General features: G+C 41.7%; 1 protein-coding gene across 4 annotated transcripts in view; it reads left to right on the top strand.

Annotated features, from left to right (window-relative positions):
• The window catches only part of ecel1 (endothelin converting enzyme-like 1), a 53713-nt gene extending 39886 nt beyond the window's left edge, over positions 1 to 13827 (top strand). For 2 of the 4 annotated variants that reach the window (XM_079559507.1, XM_079559506.1), the window contains exons 14-21: positions 694 to 752; positions 2851 to 2902; positions 7154 to 7221; positions 8825 to 8949; positions 9178 to 9243; positions 11359 to 11454; positions 11775 to 11851; positions 13612 to 13827. In XM_079559507.1, the coding sequence (XP_079415633.1) occupies positions 694 to 752; positions 2851 to 2902; positions 7154 to 7221; positions 8825 to 8949; positions 9178 to 9243; positions 11359 to 11454; positions 11775 to 11851; positions 13612 to 13711 (643 nt within the window). In that variant the 3' untranslated portion in view covers positions 13712 to 13827. Of the gene's footprint in view, positions 1 to 693; positions 753 to 2850; positions 2903 to 7153; positions 7222 to 8800; positions 8950 to 9177; positions 9244 to 11358; positions 11455 to 11774; positions 11852 to 13611 lie in introns of all 4 variants that reach the window. The other 2 variants (XM_079559505.1, XM_079559504.1) reach the window with 1 other exon arrangement.
• The last annotated feature ends 1657 nt before the right edge of the window (positions 13828 to 15484 follow it).

The raw sequence follows: 15484 nt of genomic DNA, 5'->3' as shown, positions 1-15484 counted from the left end.
CGCAAGTGTAGAGGGTTGGGCTGGTTTAAGTAATAAAACTCCCAGGCCAAAATGTAACGCCTCATGACGCGCGGCTGCACACTGGAGTCATCCGATCCAAAGTCAGGTGTTCATCCAGGCGAGCTAAACCTTCAACTGTCCGCTTGCCACTTTGAACAATGATAGCACTTGATCTGTCGCACTGATGGTCCAACATCAAAAACTTGTGTTGAAATGAGGTTTGAAGCACTGGTTTAATTCATTTATACATAGCCAGAATTAATCAATCATATACTTAATCAATACATCACTGCGTCCTTCCAAAGTGCTCTCTTCACCTGAAATAACCACATGCCAACTTTTCATCACTCACTTCGTCTGGTCTGAAATAAATGAAGCAGACTCGGTCTTGTCTCTAAGCTGTTGTCTCGCTTCCATCTCGGTGCGGCCCCATTTAGAACCATCAGTCTCTCAGCTTTACAAAATGTTCGTCCATCTTCGTCCTTAACAATCAATAGGTCTGACTTCTACTGGATTGCAATTACAGGGATTTATTATGACTATCGAAGCAACTTTTGGCATGTTTCAATCGAATGAGTATGCTGGAGCTAAAAGAACAACATCGGTACTAGTACACCTTGTGTGTGTGTAGAGATGATATTTGTGATTGTAATTCAGTATTAGAGGTCTCGTCTCTCTCTCCCTCTCCCTCAGGTGGCTGCTCCCTCCACAGGCGCTCAATGCCTACTACCTCCCTAACAAGAACCAAATGGGTGAGTGTCAGATAACCTTTGCACATACTGAAACACAAACAGCATTGTCATTCTCCAGCTTTGGTGCCAGACACAAAAAAATAACCAGAGCTTCGCTTTTGTTTTCACCCCCAGCACAGAGAAGGATTTTATTGGGTGTAGACATTTAATGCTACACTCCTCGAATCAGTTGACGTTCTCCCGACTTGTCAAAAATATTAAATTCATGATGTAACATGGAGGAAAAACAAAACTGCTTAAGTTCTACACACTCCATTGTTTTTGTTTTTTGCCAGTTTTCTTTCTGGAAGACGGCACATTTCACTTCCACAAACGTTTCCACAAATGTCTGGAGACAGTGGCACGGCATAGAGCAAGCCCAACCATACCAACACATACAGAGGTTATGTGTGTAAATATGCAAATGGTAGACTACAAAAGAAACTACAGGTCTCACACTGACTATGACAGTCTTGGTTTTTGTGTTCCACATCGTTTTACTGGATGCTTTTGTACGTCTTTGCTGTGTTTTTTTTTTTTTTTTTACTTCAGTGTCCATAATGGTCCTGAAGAACGCAGCCTTTTAAAAGTAAACAAAGACATTCTGAAACACTGAAGAGGCACCGAGAGCTCCCAACAGCTGCAGCACAGAGGAGGCATCACAAGAGGAAACAAAATAGGTACAAACAAGGAGGTATCCGGGCAAGACTCGCAGCTAAGCCACACATGCCTTCTATTGTTGTGGCTAATGGATGTTCACTGGAGAGTAAAGCCTTTTGCCAGAAGATTGTGAGAGACCGTTTTGGAGCGGAGGGAGCTGCGCAGGAGGAAGAGGAAAGAGGTGGAGCTGACCCGTGCAGGACACCACGCTCTGAAACAGGGACAAAACCAGGAGGCGCTGCACCGCTTCAGAGGATCAGAGGAGACTGAAGGCAGCCAGCCAGGTTTGCTCAGGGTGCTATGGTTTCCTCTACCTCCAAAAACATGCTGGTCAGGTTGACCCGGCGCGGCTCAGGACTAACACTTGAACACTGTTTTGTTGTATGGTTTTGTACAATGGCAAATGAAGAACTTACCTACTTACTTTATATGTTGGATTGGATCCTGTACAAGTATAACATGAATGTGATTGAAAGATGCATGTATTGAAGCTATAAAGACCTTGTGATCGTATTCCATTAGTCTTTAAGAATCTGAATGGATTTAAAATTCATAGCAGAAGACTTGGGCTTGTGAATTACTGACTGACTAATAGTGACTCACAAAACAAAGTCTTGTTCCCACCTCTGGCATAGTAAGATAAATTTTGATAAGCCCCAGGTTTTCAGCGTTGAATTGAATCCTCCCTCTTCTCTCTGGTCCTGTCCGCTGGATTAGATCTCTTGGTGGAAAATCAATGGTTTGTTCATGAGCTAAAGCCTGTGCGCAGCCAGAGAAAAGAGGCAAACACAGACATCGCGGCTCAGGGGTCAAAACTGTTAACCCATCCTCCCTCTCACGCCACACACCGACGTCAACTGTACGGGAATTTAATGGATTCTAGTCACGCTCATCACTGTCTTTAGCGAGGGGTAGTGTCAGCGTCACAATGCTACATACTGGCCACAAATTTCTGTAAAGATCAATAAAGCTATTGGCCAATCTATCAGAAAAACTAGTAAAGACTATTCACAGAACAAAGGGGTAAAGGGAAGGCAAGTACTTTATTGACACACGCGCCATACTCCAGAAGCGTGCCGTTTGGAGTTATAACTTCTGAAGCTGATTTTCCAAAGTGTGATCAATGCCAGAGCTGGTGTCACAAAACCGATGTAAAACCCAGGAAGGAGAGTTTCAACTAATTTCTCTATTTGATATTGACGTCGCCTCTGTGCTAAGAGCCAAATCCACAAAGTCCAAATCCATAAAACTGGCTCCCAGAAAATTAAAGTATAAAGTTGCAGAGCAGTGTGTCTGGGATTTTAAGAAGAACTGCTCCAAATGTATAAGCTTGTGGCTGGTGTTTTGGGGCATAAGCAAGTACCCGGACTATTACCTTGCTTAAGTGACGAATTTGATGAAGTGTGCCTAGAATATAGCTCCCATCTCGTTATAATGGATACGTTTGTTTCTTTTGCAGTATTTCCTGCTGGCATCCTGCAGCCAACGCTCTACAATCCAGAGTTCCCACAGTAAGTACCGGCCCGTCTCCTCCATCTGTTCCTCCTCTGTCCACAGGAGGGTGCTGCTTTTGATCACTTTAACACACACACACGGACGGGTCATTAAAGGCTACTGCATCTGGCTAACCTCTCGTCCCCTTAAGTCCCAGCACATCTGATGGAAGCGGTCTTAACTAGCCACCCAGCGCTCAATTAGCTGCAAGGTCCCGCTAACGGGACAGGTGTCATTGACGGGGCGCCTGCTCGGGGCCTGCTGTGAAATCATCTGGGCCAAATGACAGAGAGAAAAGCCTAGTGAGAGTTTCTATCCTTTTAGTTTTTTAAAAAGTACAGTGACTTCAAAATGTTATGACACTGATTGGCCTATACTTTTACTCTAACTGTTACTTCTGTTACTGATTCTTCTGCTACTGCAATATCTGATACTTCATCTACTACTACTACTTCTTTATTGACCTTAGTCAAATTAAAATGGATTTTACTGTTTAAAAAGTCAATGGGCCTGATTTTGTGTTTCAAAACGCAGACTATAGCGTAACATTTTGCGTTTAGTAGGAGCGCACTTTGCTGCTCCTAGAATTAGTGTGTTTATCCTCCAACCAGACTCCGCAGCCAGTAAGGGGCGAGGGAGAGGAGAGTGCCCATGTGCTTTTGTTTTGGTCGCGTTAGTGCAATTGCGGCCGAGCGAGTGCTGATCCGGGTGACAGCAGGACCGGCTGTGGCCGACGTCTCTTTCTCTCGGGACACAAACATCGTTTAGATGATTGAGTTAATAAAGATTTTGAATAAAGATTTTAGTTTGACCTGTGAGAGCCAATAAGGCTTAAGGAAGAACACAAGGCAGCGTGATGTAAACGAGGAAATGAATGTGAGGCTGCCATCAGGGGCCGTTCTCAGTGCTGCGTGGAATATACCACGCCTCAGTCCTCTCTCTTTTTATAAGCAACGCCCTCTCACCACTGGCACAGGCACATAGCACAACAGCTGCACCACTCAGAAGATAACCATAGCGTTTAGGGTTTGCGCCGTCCTTGCGCCAGGCACAAGATCTGACCCATAACTCACCCATAAGGAAATATCTGACAAAAGTTCAATTGTGTATTTAGATCAATGGAATCTAAAATACCGTGTTTTAGATTCACGACTATCTAAAATGTACAGCGGCACACTGAGTTACGGGGGCTACTCCGAGTAGCAGGATGAATAGCCCAAGGGTATATGAGACAACAAAAGTTGAAACAGCTAAACATAGGTTTTCTATTGTTACACTATTACTACATCCTTTGCCATGAAGTCAAAAATACATGCAGCACTACATCATCTCAAGAGTAACTTTCCAGTTCTATTTTGTCCCTGCTAAAAGTGCATTATCCCAGTGAGTGATGGGGACTTTGTTCTATTATTCAGATCAAAGTTAAAAAGCTTTCAGTCCATTACCCGCTCTGCGCTAAATCTTCATTATAGGGTTAGAAATATGAATACGCTGTTTCATTGATTTTAGATGCGGTTTGAAGGACTCAAGCTAATAATGCTGCATAATCTTCATCATGCTGCTGTGTTGTTTTGATTTTGCGGCATTGATGTTGCTAACCACATCAATGGTTAGCAACATCATATAGTTACATATAGTTAAATATACCGTGTGTTTATTTATTTGCAGGTTAAACGCCACAATAATTTCCTTCAAAACAAACAAAAAATGCTCTCTTTAAAGCTAATAAACACAGTCTTGTTAGCAGCAACTAAGTGACTGAACTTGTCGATAAAAAATCTGCTATGGAATACACGTCCAGAGCTATCTCTGAGTGTCAAGTGATATTTTCCAAGTTTGTAAAGATCCATTTTGAAGAAGAGATCCATAGTCCTAATAAACAAGTGTGTAACGTTAATTGGGGGAAAGATGCCTCTCGCCCCAGGCCTTGTTAGCAGGTCCATTCATTAAGGCAACTTCTGTTGTTATGCTTATTAAGTCAATACGGACTCTTTAGCACGCAGCTTTTTCCTATTTCTCCTGGGATGAAAAAACTCTGAAATTGACATAGGGCGTTTAAATGAGAGATAATTACCCATGCTGTAGAATATTGGGTCTTGCATTAGCTAACCTTTCTACATCTTCATTAAAGGCATAAAGCTACTGCTGCCACAGCTCGATAACTCGCATGCAAATCACTGATCATTAATCTTTCTTAAACCTGGGAATATCCTAATGACGATTGACAACGGATATGCATAACCCAGATTTCTCAAAGCGATTTGAGAGCGTTTGGTTTGTTACTGACCGCCTCTGCTGTGCTGTGTGCCCCTGTCCCACACACGCACACTGACTCTAATGAAGAACCCTGTTGGGGGGGTCCGGCGCTGTGTGAGGCGGGCTATCGACGAGCTGTCAGAAAGTCACCATGATGCCGTGAACGGCCTCTTCTTCCTGTATTTGCATATCGCTGCATTGATCCGGGAGGCTCGGAGGGAGAGTAACCGTAGCGCAGTTAGAAAGAGACCGAAAAGAAACATTAGAAGACCGAAAAGGTGTTCAAACTATCTGATCAAATCCAGCCCCTTTGTTAGAGAATGTAAAGAATGTAAAAAAACGATTCATCCTAGCGTGATCTTGTATATAAAGCTAATAGTTGTTTGTATGCGGCTCTACAACAAGCAAATGGCCTCGGTCTGAATGCAGTAATTGCGCTGAGCTTTATAATTACTAGACCTTTGCCAATGAGCCACTTTCATTATAACATTTTACTTTTGGATCTCTATTGCAATTATCGTGTAGGCTGGACTTTGTATATGCATAAGTCACTTGTTGGTCAGACTAATCCTTCTTCCCTTTATTCCAAAGACCCTTTCCAACGGTCTAAAACCGGGTGGCAAATTGGCCACATGTGGCGCGGTGTTAGTGAGTGGGAGATGTTAGTCCAGACGGGAACAGCAAGGCAAGGCAAGGCAAGTTTATTTGTAGAGCACAATTCATACACAAGGCAATTCAAAGTGCTTCACAGTTGAAAAGAAAATTCAAGAAAACAGATAAAATCAATAAAAACATCAACATTAATCAATTACAGTAAAAGGCGAGAGTGCAGATAAAATACTTTCAGTCATATGCATCGGTAAAAAGAACTGTTTTCAGCCTGGATTTGAACATTGTCAGAGTTGAGGCCTGTCTCACATCCTCGTGAAGACTGTTCCAGATTTTTGCTGCATGAAACTGAAACGCAGTCTCACCGTGTTTATGATTGACTCTGGGAACCACCAGGAGACCCCTCCCTGAAGTTCTCAGGGCCCGAGATGGTTCATACGGCTGTAACATGTCAGAGATGTACTTCGGCGCTAAACCATGAAAATACTTGTACACAAGCAGAGCTGTTTCAAATTCTATTCTCTGAGAGACTGGACTAATATGGTCATATTTCCTGGTTCTTGCCAGGACTCGAGCAGCAGCGTTCTGGATGTTCTGCAGCTCTAACAGTGAGCAGCCGTTACAGTAGTCTGTAGTCTAACCTGCTGGAGACAAATGCATGGATAAGTCTCTAAGTCTGGTTTTGACACTATTCCTCTGATCTTAGCAATGTTTTTCAGATGGTAAAAAGCTGCTGATGTTATTGCTTTGATGTGGCTGTTTAAGTCCATGATTACTGCTAGATTTCTAACCTGACTTTTTGGTTTTAGAGAGAGAGAGACTCAAGGTGACTGATAACGCTTTGTCTTTGTGTCTGTGGGCCAAAAACAATGATCTCAGTTTTGTCTGAGTTTAGCTGGAGAAAGTTGTTTTGCATCCACAAACTGATCTGTTGGATGCAGTGACAGAGTGTATCTACAGGCCCATGTTCACCAGCCGTCAGTGACACGTAGATCTGAGTGTCATCTGCATAGTTGTGGTACGACACATTGTTGCGGTTTATTAGCTGGCCCAATGGAAGCATGTACAAGTTGAATAAGAGGGGTCCCAAGATTGACCCCTGGGGGACTCCACAGGTCATGGCAATTTTGTCTGAGACACAGTTACCAATTTGGACAAAGTACGTCCTGTCCTCGAGGTAGGACTTGAACCAGTTTGGAGCAGTGCCAGAGATTCCCACCCAGTTTTCTAACCTGTGAAGTAAGATCCCGTGGTCCAGTAAGATCCCGTGGTCCAGTAAGATCCCGTGGTCCAGTAAGATCCCGTGGTCCAGTAAGATCCCGTGGTCAGTGATTCAAGGCAGAGCAGAAGAATTGTTTGGAAACTTTTGAAATGTGCTTAGTTTGCGAAAAAATGTTTTACAGGTCTTTGAATTATGGAGGAATAGGAGCGATTATTGGACACGAGCTCACGCATGGATACGACGACTGGGGTAAGAAGCTCTGCCTCACCATATATCACCAACCCCTGACCAATAAGGATGTTTTTTAAACGTACAGTGGGTTGAGAACGTTTTCAAACTTCTATTTCTATAATATCACGCAGCAGTTTGATACTAAAATCCTATCAATTCATATTCCATCGGTACAAATACCCCCCACAGCAGCGCGTTATAATATGAAATGTAAAGCTAATATTTCGTTGTGACAAAAGTATTCAGACCCAATCCACTGCTCTCAAAAAAGTTTAAAACATTCCATTCATCGCCCACGATAAAGAAAAAGTGTTTATTTTTTATTTTTTGAAGGAAAACAAAAAAATGGAATAAATATTTTTTTGTCAGACTTCATCGTAGCGTTACTGAAAAGAATAGAAAGCTGTGACTACTTCCTGAACCCACTGTGCCTGTCACGTCTACATTCTGCTCCTTCCCAAAGTCACGATTTAACAACAATTTAAACCTCCATTGTTCATCTCATGAGTTTTATTTGTGATGATAAAAATGAGCTCTACTGAATGCTAAGTAAAGTTAAGTTAAAATACTCAAGTCAGGTGAAAACTAGGGCTGTCAACGTTAATCGCAATTCATTTAATTAATCACGATTAATTTAATGATCCTATTTCAACAAAAAATACTATAATTTTGTCCTTATATTCTACTTCATGAACCTAAAAGTTTGCAGTTTCTGTCCAAAAGGTTCAGTACAAAAGAAAATGTCTCTAAAAAGTGAGCTATCCATCCCGGGATCTTCAGAAATGCCTGAAGATCCCGGTTATCAGCTCTTGGGCTTTTCACATAACTTTTCATGCAACTGTGGATTTGGTCAATGAAATGTGCAATCAGTAATCACATGCTTTAAATGTAAGTGTTGTGTGTAAAATGTAAATGTTTATGTGGGATAAGTATTCAAAATGAATATAATTATTAGAAAAAAATGAACTGCGATTAATCACGCATGATCACATTTCACAAGTCCGATTAATCGCGATTAAAAAAATGTATCTATTGACAGCCTTAGTAAAAACATATTCCAGTTTTGTTTTTCTAACCATACATTTCATAGAGATTTTGTAAACAAACTAGCACTTGTCATGACATCATTGTTGTTTGGTACCACCTTTGCCTTACTAATTGCCATTTATTGACACAATCTCCGCTGTTATTCAGAGTCCATTGCGCTGCCTTTTTGAGGAGCACCTTTCTATCCTTAGACTTTAGCGTAATTCAATAATGCCACGGCGACGCAGTGAATTAGTAACTCCTTTATGCCAGGGGTCTCTTACTTGCGTTCAGAACGTAGCCTGTACTTTAGATGGAACCTAAGTGGACAACATGCGTAGTTAGTCGGCATTAAATGCATTTCCCGAGACAGTATCCACACTGGACTCATCGGTGTTTAGAGAAAGCCTTTGAGCTAATGGAGACTCCTTGGCTACAGCTGAGACCTGCGCTTTTAGGGAATGGCGTTAGAATAAACCCCCCGCCTGGCAGCTCTGTGGACTGTGAACACCAGTTGTTTGATTGTGTGTTGTCCCATGTCTAACCCTGCGCTGCCCTCTCCTGGCCTCAGTGCTGAAATGGTTCATGTCTCCAGGGGGTCAGTACGACCGCTTTGGGAACCTGCAGCAGTGGTGGACCGAGGAGTCCTACAGAAAGTTCCAGAGAAAAGCCGAGTGCATCGTCAAGCTGTACGACAACTTCACCGTCTACAACCAGAAGGTGCGGCTGATCGTTGTGTACGAGTATTTTTTTTAAATCTGAGCTACTGCAGCCTTCATGTGCAGCGTATACAGTAAAAGCGCCATCCTCAAAAACATGAAAGACCATAGAGAGCGAGCCCCGGCTGTGATAAAACATTATTGCCCGTCTTGTTGCAGAGTCCCAGTTGGTTGATATGCAAGTCATGTTGTTTACTGATCTAGTTTTACATTTTTTTTGCGTGTCCAGGTGAACGGCCGTCTGACTCTGGGGGAGAACATTGCAGACATGGGAGGACTCAAGCTCTCCTACTATGTAAGTTTATGAAATCCTCTTTGCCAGCGCTGTCATTGTAATCTGGTGGGACAGCAGTTAGCACACAGGGTAATCCTAAACATTACAGTAATAAAAGGTTCCCCTCCAAGGCCAAGACTGTCAGCGGTAGATTCCTGATGTGAAGTGAAATAAGTTAAAAATGCATCTTTATTTTAGATTGTGTACTGTATAGAACAGTGGTCAAGTTGGGAGGGAAGATCACCAGATACACTTTCACACCAGTCAGTGATGAAGACAGGCCACAAGGATCATGGGGGACCCCTCACACCCCTGCAGCCAACTGTTTATCCTTCTTCCCTCAGCAAGAAGACTGAGGAGTATTAAAGCAAACACTTCTCACTTCTTTCCTGAGGCAGTGAGAATAGTGAACCAGCCAAACTAAAAGCCTCTGTTCGCTTTCATGCTGTGTTACCTGTGTTACCAGTCAGTATTTATTATATCTATTTATATTTGTAGATTTGTGTTCACATCACTGGGCCTTGGGACCGAATTTCATTCAGTTCTGTATTTTTTGGCATGTTGGAATCAGTGGTGGAAATTAACATAGTAAAAAGTACAAGTAAGAAGTACAAATTAGAGGCACTTTTACTTTACTTAAGTACATTTTATGAAAAAAACGTTTTACTTTTACTTCACTACATTTCAGAGCCTGTATCTGTACTTTCTATTCAACTACATTTTTAAATTGGGTTAAAAGTAAAAGTATTTTATTGTCAAAGTGACCTCTTGGTTAGTGCTCTCGCTTCACAGCTAGGAGGTCCGGGTTCGATTCCCACCTGGACGGGGCCTTTCTGTGTGGAGTTTGCATGTTCTCCTCGTGTCTGCCTAGGTTTCCTCCGGGCACTCCGGTTTCCCCTACCACTAAAAACATGTACAATAGGCCAGGATGAATGATGTGTGTGAGTGAATGTATGGTGGTGGTCAGAGGGTCTGTTGGCGCAGACATGTGCAGTCGCGAAAGCGCTTCTGACAGTCTCCCCCAGGGGAAACTGAAGCTACAAACGCAGTTTTCCACCACCGAGTATGGAGTGAATGTACAATTGTCTCATGTAAAGCGCTTTGTGACCATGTCTGTGAAAGGCGCTGTATAAATAAAGATCTTCTTCTTCTTCTTCTTCGTCTCTTTACGATGAACTGGTTTGGTGGTTTACTCCTTTAGACCTTGTTTAGATCAGGTTTAGACCTGGTTTACTTCCTGTTTTTGACCTGAGTTTGTGGTTTACTCATTTAGAAATAAATACTTTTACTTTTTACTTATAAAGTACATTTTACAATGCATACTTTTGTACTTTTACTTAAGTACAAATTGTATCAGATCTTTTACTGTTGTACATTTAGTATCTGCACTTAAAGGGACTATACAGAGTTTAAAAATGTTAGAACTAACTAGTTTCTTCCCCCTACATTGAGCTCAGACCTGTTCACCACAACTGCCTCTAAAATCCTGCACTGTCACTCAAAAAGGTGTTACTTCGGGTCCGAGGTGCCTTCATGCACGAGCTTAATATAGAAGGTGCAGTTACACGTAAGACCTGAGGTGGCAGTAGTGAGTATAAAATGACCAACTTGCATCTAGTCTCTTTAAGTAAGAATATTGAGTACTTCTTCCACCACTGGTTGGAATGACAAATACAGTACCTTGTTCTTATACTGTACAGTGTACAGTACACTACCGTTCAAAGGATGGTTTGCTTATAATGTGTTGAAAGAAAAGTACTGCTTAAATGAATCAGAAATACATTCTCTAGACATTGTTAATGTTGTGAATACCTAGTCTACCTGGGAACGGGTGATTTTTAATGGAACACCTACATAGGTGTGCAGAGGCGCATCAGTCCAGTGTTTAATGTTACATTGTGTTAGGGGTGATTGATGATTAGAAAACCAATGATGCAATTATGCTAGTACTGCTGAAACTGTGGTGCTGATTAGAGAAGCTGTAGAACAGCCCTGGGTGACCCCAAACCTTTGAACGGTAGTTTATATCATGTAAAATACTGTATTATCCCCACAATGTGACATTGGTTTGTCATGAAATTGAGATAGCTTTAGATAAAATGCTGTATGAAACCTATATCTGTGGTGTGTTCACAGGCCTATCAGAAGTGGGTGAGGGAGCACGGCCCAGAGAGACCCCTCCCTGGACTCAGATACACCCACGAGCAGCTGCTGTTCATCGCTTTTGCACAGGTACAAGGACCCCTTTTCACTGCGTACCAGGGTTGAAACCGAGCTAAACTCTTTTTTATCAAACTACAATGAATTTATCTCACACATCCGTCATTAAAATCTCTTTCACTCCATGGCTTAATGGAAGATGGGTGAGATTGAGGCGCACTTTGTAATGCAGCGTGTAGTTTAAGTGACCTGATAGCAGAGAGCAGACTGATTACCATAATGTTTCTGTGTGAGTTAAAAGCAGGACGATTCCAAAGATTAAAAAAGCCATTAATTTTTTTCGGCTCATGTTATAATTGCAGTGGAAATATTGTGTTTTTGTCGTTGGTCAGAACTGGTGCATGAAGAGGCGATCGCAGTCCATTTACCTCCAGCTGCTGACGGACAAGCACGCCCCAGAGCACTACAGGTGAGGCAGCCATCACGGTCATTTAAAATGGAAAACAAGAGCATTGTGAGCAAACAACATTGAACATTTTCCATTTCAAATTTATTTTCTGTATATGTTAAAAAAGAGCACAGCGGCTGCCAATCAGGGAACCTCCTGCTCTTTTACAGTGAGGAGGAGGAACAGCAGCGGTACAAAAAGCGTGGTCAAGGAATAAGAGTTTACTACGATTGTGTCAATCATAGCAAAAACTTTCAAAACATAGTTGACTGGACTGGTTTGACTGAGACTGCGATGTTCAGAAGTTTTTTCTTGCTTTCCTTGTCTGGCTAACTTACTTTAATCTTTATTTAAGTCACAAAGTAATCGACCCAGTCCAGTCGAGGATATTTGAAAATCACTACTATGATGGATAATTCGGGATGGCTGAGTTATTTACATGGCAATGCAACACATAAACCAGCACTTCAACTTCAAGTCCCTCTCAAAACAGGAGAAGGTCCAATATACTGTTATGTAAATGTCTGTAATTATTCACAAATGGTTTATTTGAGTGTCTTTGTTTAAGCTCTCAGTCGCACGGGGGTTTCCCATCGTAGAGAAGTCTGTACTGGTTGTTGAGAGTCGTATTAACCAACCCACACTGGTCAATATTCCATGTTTGATTCTTCCACCCCTGAGAACATCGAGCAAACACAAGTCAAAAGAAAGGATTGGAAATAGAAATTGGGAAATCAAATCACAGCAAAAGTATGTGGTGATCCCATATGTATCCAGGGTGTTGGAAATGTGTGGAAGAGTCCTCTTGAAACCAGTGTTAAGTTTTACAACATATTTTAATTTTGTTTTAGTTTTAGTTTTTTATAGCTTTTGACGAAAATGTAGTTTAATTTTAGTCGCAATTTAGTCAAATAATTATCTTCCATTTTAGTCTAGTTTTAGTCGACTAAAATTGCAAATAGATTTAGTCGACTACATTTAAATTGAATTTAGTCAACTTTGCATAATATTTATCATGATCATATTTGATCAAGGGCCTCCGCTTTATGGAGCTTCTCATGAACAAAGCTCAGAGCTGTTCCTTTGGCACCGACTGTAAATGATACAGTATGAGGCTCTATTTTTATTTAGTCAAACTTTAGTCTCATAAATAACTTTTGATTTAGTTTTGGTCCAATTTTAGTCGGCAAAAATTGACTGAATATTTTAGTCTATGAAATTAACACTGCTGGAAACATTGATTCCCTGTCTATTTTCAGCCCATCTTTAAGCCTATCATTTGTCTACAGCGTGTAGTTGACTCTCCTTAGAGTAAAGAAGGAACACCTCAAAGTGGGGATACTATACCATCGTATCTGGCAACATAGGCAGATACAGGTGTGGACAATGGGTCATCACCTGCAGCTGTATATAAGCCCAGTTTGTTCCAGTCTCAACATTAAGTTGGTTGTGATGGCTGGATACTAGAAAAACATAGCCTGTCCAGTTGATGGAGTATTGTAGTTGTTTACCTACATACACTGGCATTACAAGTAGCTGGCTGATTTGTACAGATTTAGTAGAGACTGGGTCAAATCCCTCCTTTCTAAATTTGCATCAGTGTTGTGTCTTCAGTGTTGGCAAAGGAAGCATTTAAACAACTGACAAATGACAACTTGAACAACCCTTCTCTCCGTTTGAGCTTTTACCTTTACCTTTATGATGTTGTTCCTCATAAAAACCCCATCCTCTTAAAACATTACACACAGACTCACCAAAGCGTCCATTTCCCCCTGTTGCAGAGTGATCGGCAGCGTGTCCCAGTTCGATGAGTTCTCCAGAGTTTTCCACTGTCCCAAAGGCTCCCCCATGAACCCGGCCGATAAGTGTTCCGTGTGGTGACCCCAGAGCGCTGCCAGGACTACAACGCCGGACCGGACCAGGCTCAGTCGAGACAAGACGCAACCAGACCGAAACCAGGACATTCTACACCAAACCAGACCACCGCTGTCCCAGATGTTCCCCCTAGAACTCAACCGGGACGAACCCTAAACACCGCAGAAGGACCTCCGAGGACCTGGACCGCTCATCTGTCTCAGTGACTGTAGAGCACTTTCATGTACATACCTCATATTCATTCGATTCAATATTATATTTTTCTACATGTAATTTTAGTTTGAAATCATCTATTTTTGTATCAGATATATCACACGTATTCTAGCTTCACTCAAGCACCTTTTTTTTTTCATTTTCCAACAGCTTCAGTTCAATAAATTAGAAAATCCATTTAAGTAATCCATTTAGGGGTAAATCTCCAAAGTCATGCCAAGTCCATAAACGCAGAACAAATAAGACAGTTCCTCAAAAGTCTAATTTACCAAGCTAGTATCGCCTTTCACAAATCTATCAATTATATGCAGATTTACGCAACGACAGCGAATGAACTTTGGCTCACTGTGTGCGGTGCCTGCCAAAAAAACGCCGGAGGACTTTTCCTTTTTCTATTCATTCCATCGTTGGGAGTTTGAAACGTGTTGCAGTGCCGCCCTCCTGTGGCCGACGAGCAGAAAAAAAAACCCTGTCGTGGCTGTTGTACTGTTTGCCTGCAAGTGTTGGTCTCTTGTGACTGTGAGTGTTTGTACGATTTTTAAGACATTCTTTTCTTTTTTATATATATATATGCGGAGGTGGTTTCTTTCTCAGGATTTGTAGCACCAAACAAAAAGGAAGACGAACGCCGCTTGAGGAAACGACAACCACTGTGGCTGCTGAGGGGCCGAGGTCTCTGCAACGAACAGTCCATGTAACTTCGACAAACTGCAGAAACCGTCATGTACATACAAAGCTATATATCGCAGCAGATAGCTATAAGCATTCTGACAACAGTGAAAGGGGAGCTGTTCTTTCCCAGATTCTTTCACAGCCTGGGAACAAACTGCAGTTTCTGTGATGTTTTGAGGCAAATGTCTCGCCCAGAGGTTCCTAAATGGCCTATAGTCAGTGTTGGGGAGAACGCTTTGAAATAGTATTGAGTTACGGCATATTGAATACTTGCCTTAAAAGGTGTTTTGTAACGTATTCTGTTACTTTGTCTAATCAGAGTGTTAGAGGATAACATTAAGTCGCTATATATCATACTGGGTCAAGCTGTAAAGTCATACTACCCGTGGGTCAAGGCTGTGACAGAGATAGTACCACTGTACAGCTTGACCCAGTATGATAGATAGTGATTTAAAGGGACTATACAGAGTTTAAAAATGTTACAATCATGTATTTTCCTCCCCCTACATGTTCCAGCCATGTCCTAAGGTGTAGAATAACACCACAACTGCCTCTAAAATCCTGCACTGTCACTCAAAAAGTAGTTACTTCGGGTCCGAAGTGCATGCATGGGCTTAATATAGAAGGTGCAGTTACGCATATGACCTGAGGTGGCAGTAGTGAGTATAAAATGGACAACTTGCATCTAGTCCCTTTAATAGCGATTTAATGTTTTCCTCTAACGCAGAGCACTGTATTCTGAATATTTTGAATACTTTTAGAATACTTTCACATTGATTGTCATTATACTTATGTATAAATATGGCGTGTAATCACAAAAATGAAGACTATAATTGTTGGAACACCTGTTATAATCTCACTTACCATGAATGATGAACTCTTTAACTCTGTTGA

The sequence above is a fragment of the Gobius niger genome (genome assembly GCF_951799975.1).
Source record: "Gobius niger genome assembly, chromosome: 1".
Lineage (NCBI taxonomy): Eukaryota > Metazoa > Chordata > Actinopteri > Gobiiformes > Gobiidae > Gobius > Gobius niger.
This window is presented reverse-complemented; position numbering and strand designations above follow the sequence as displayed.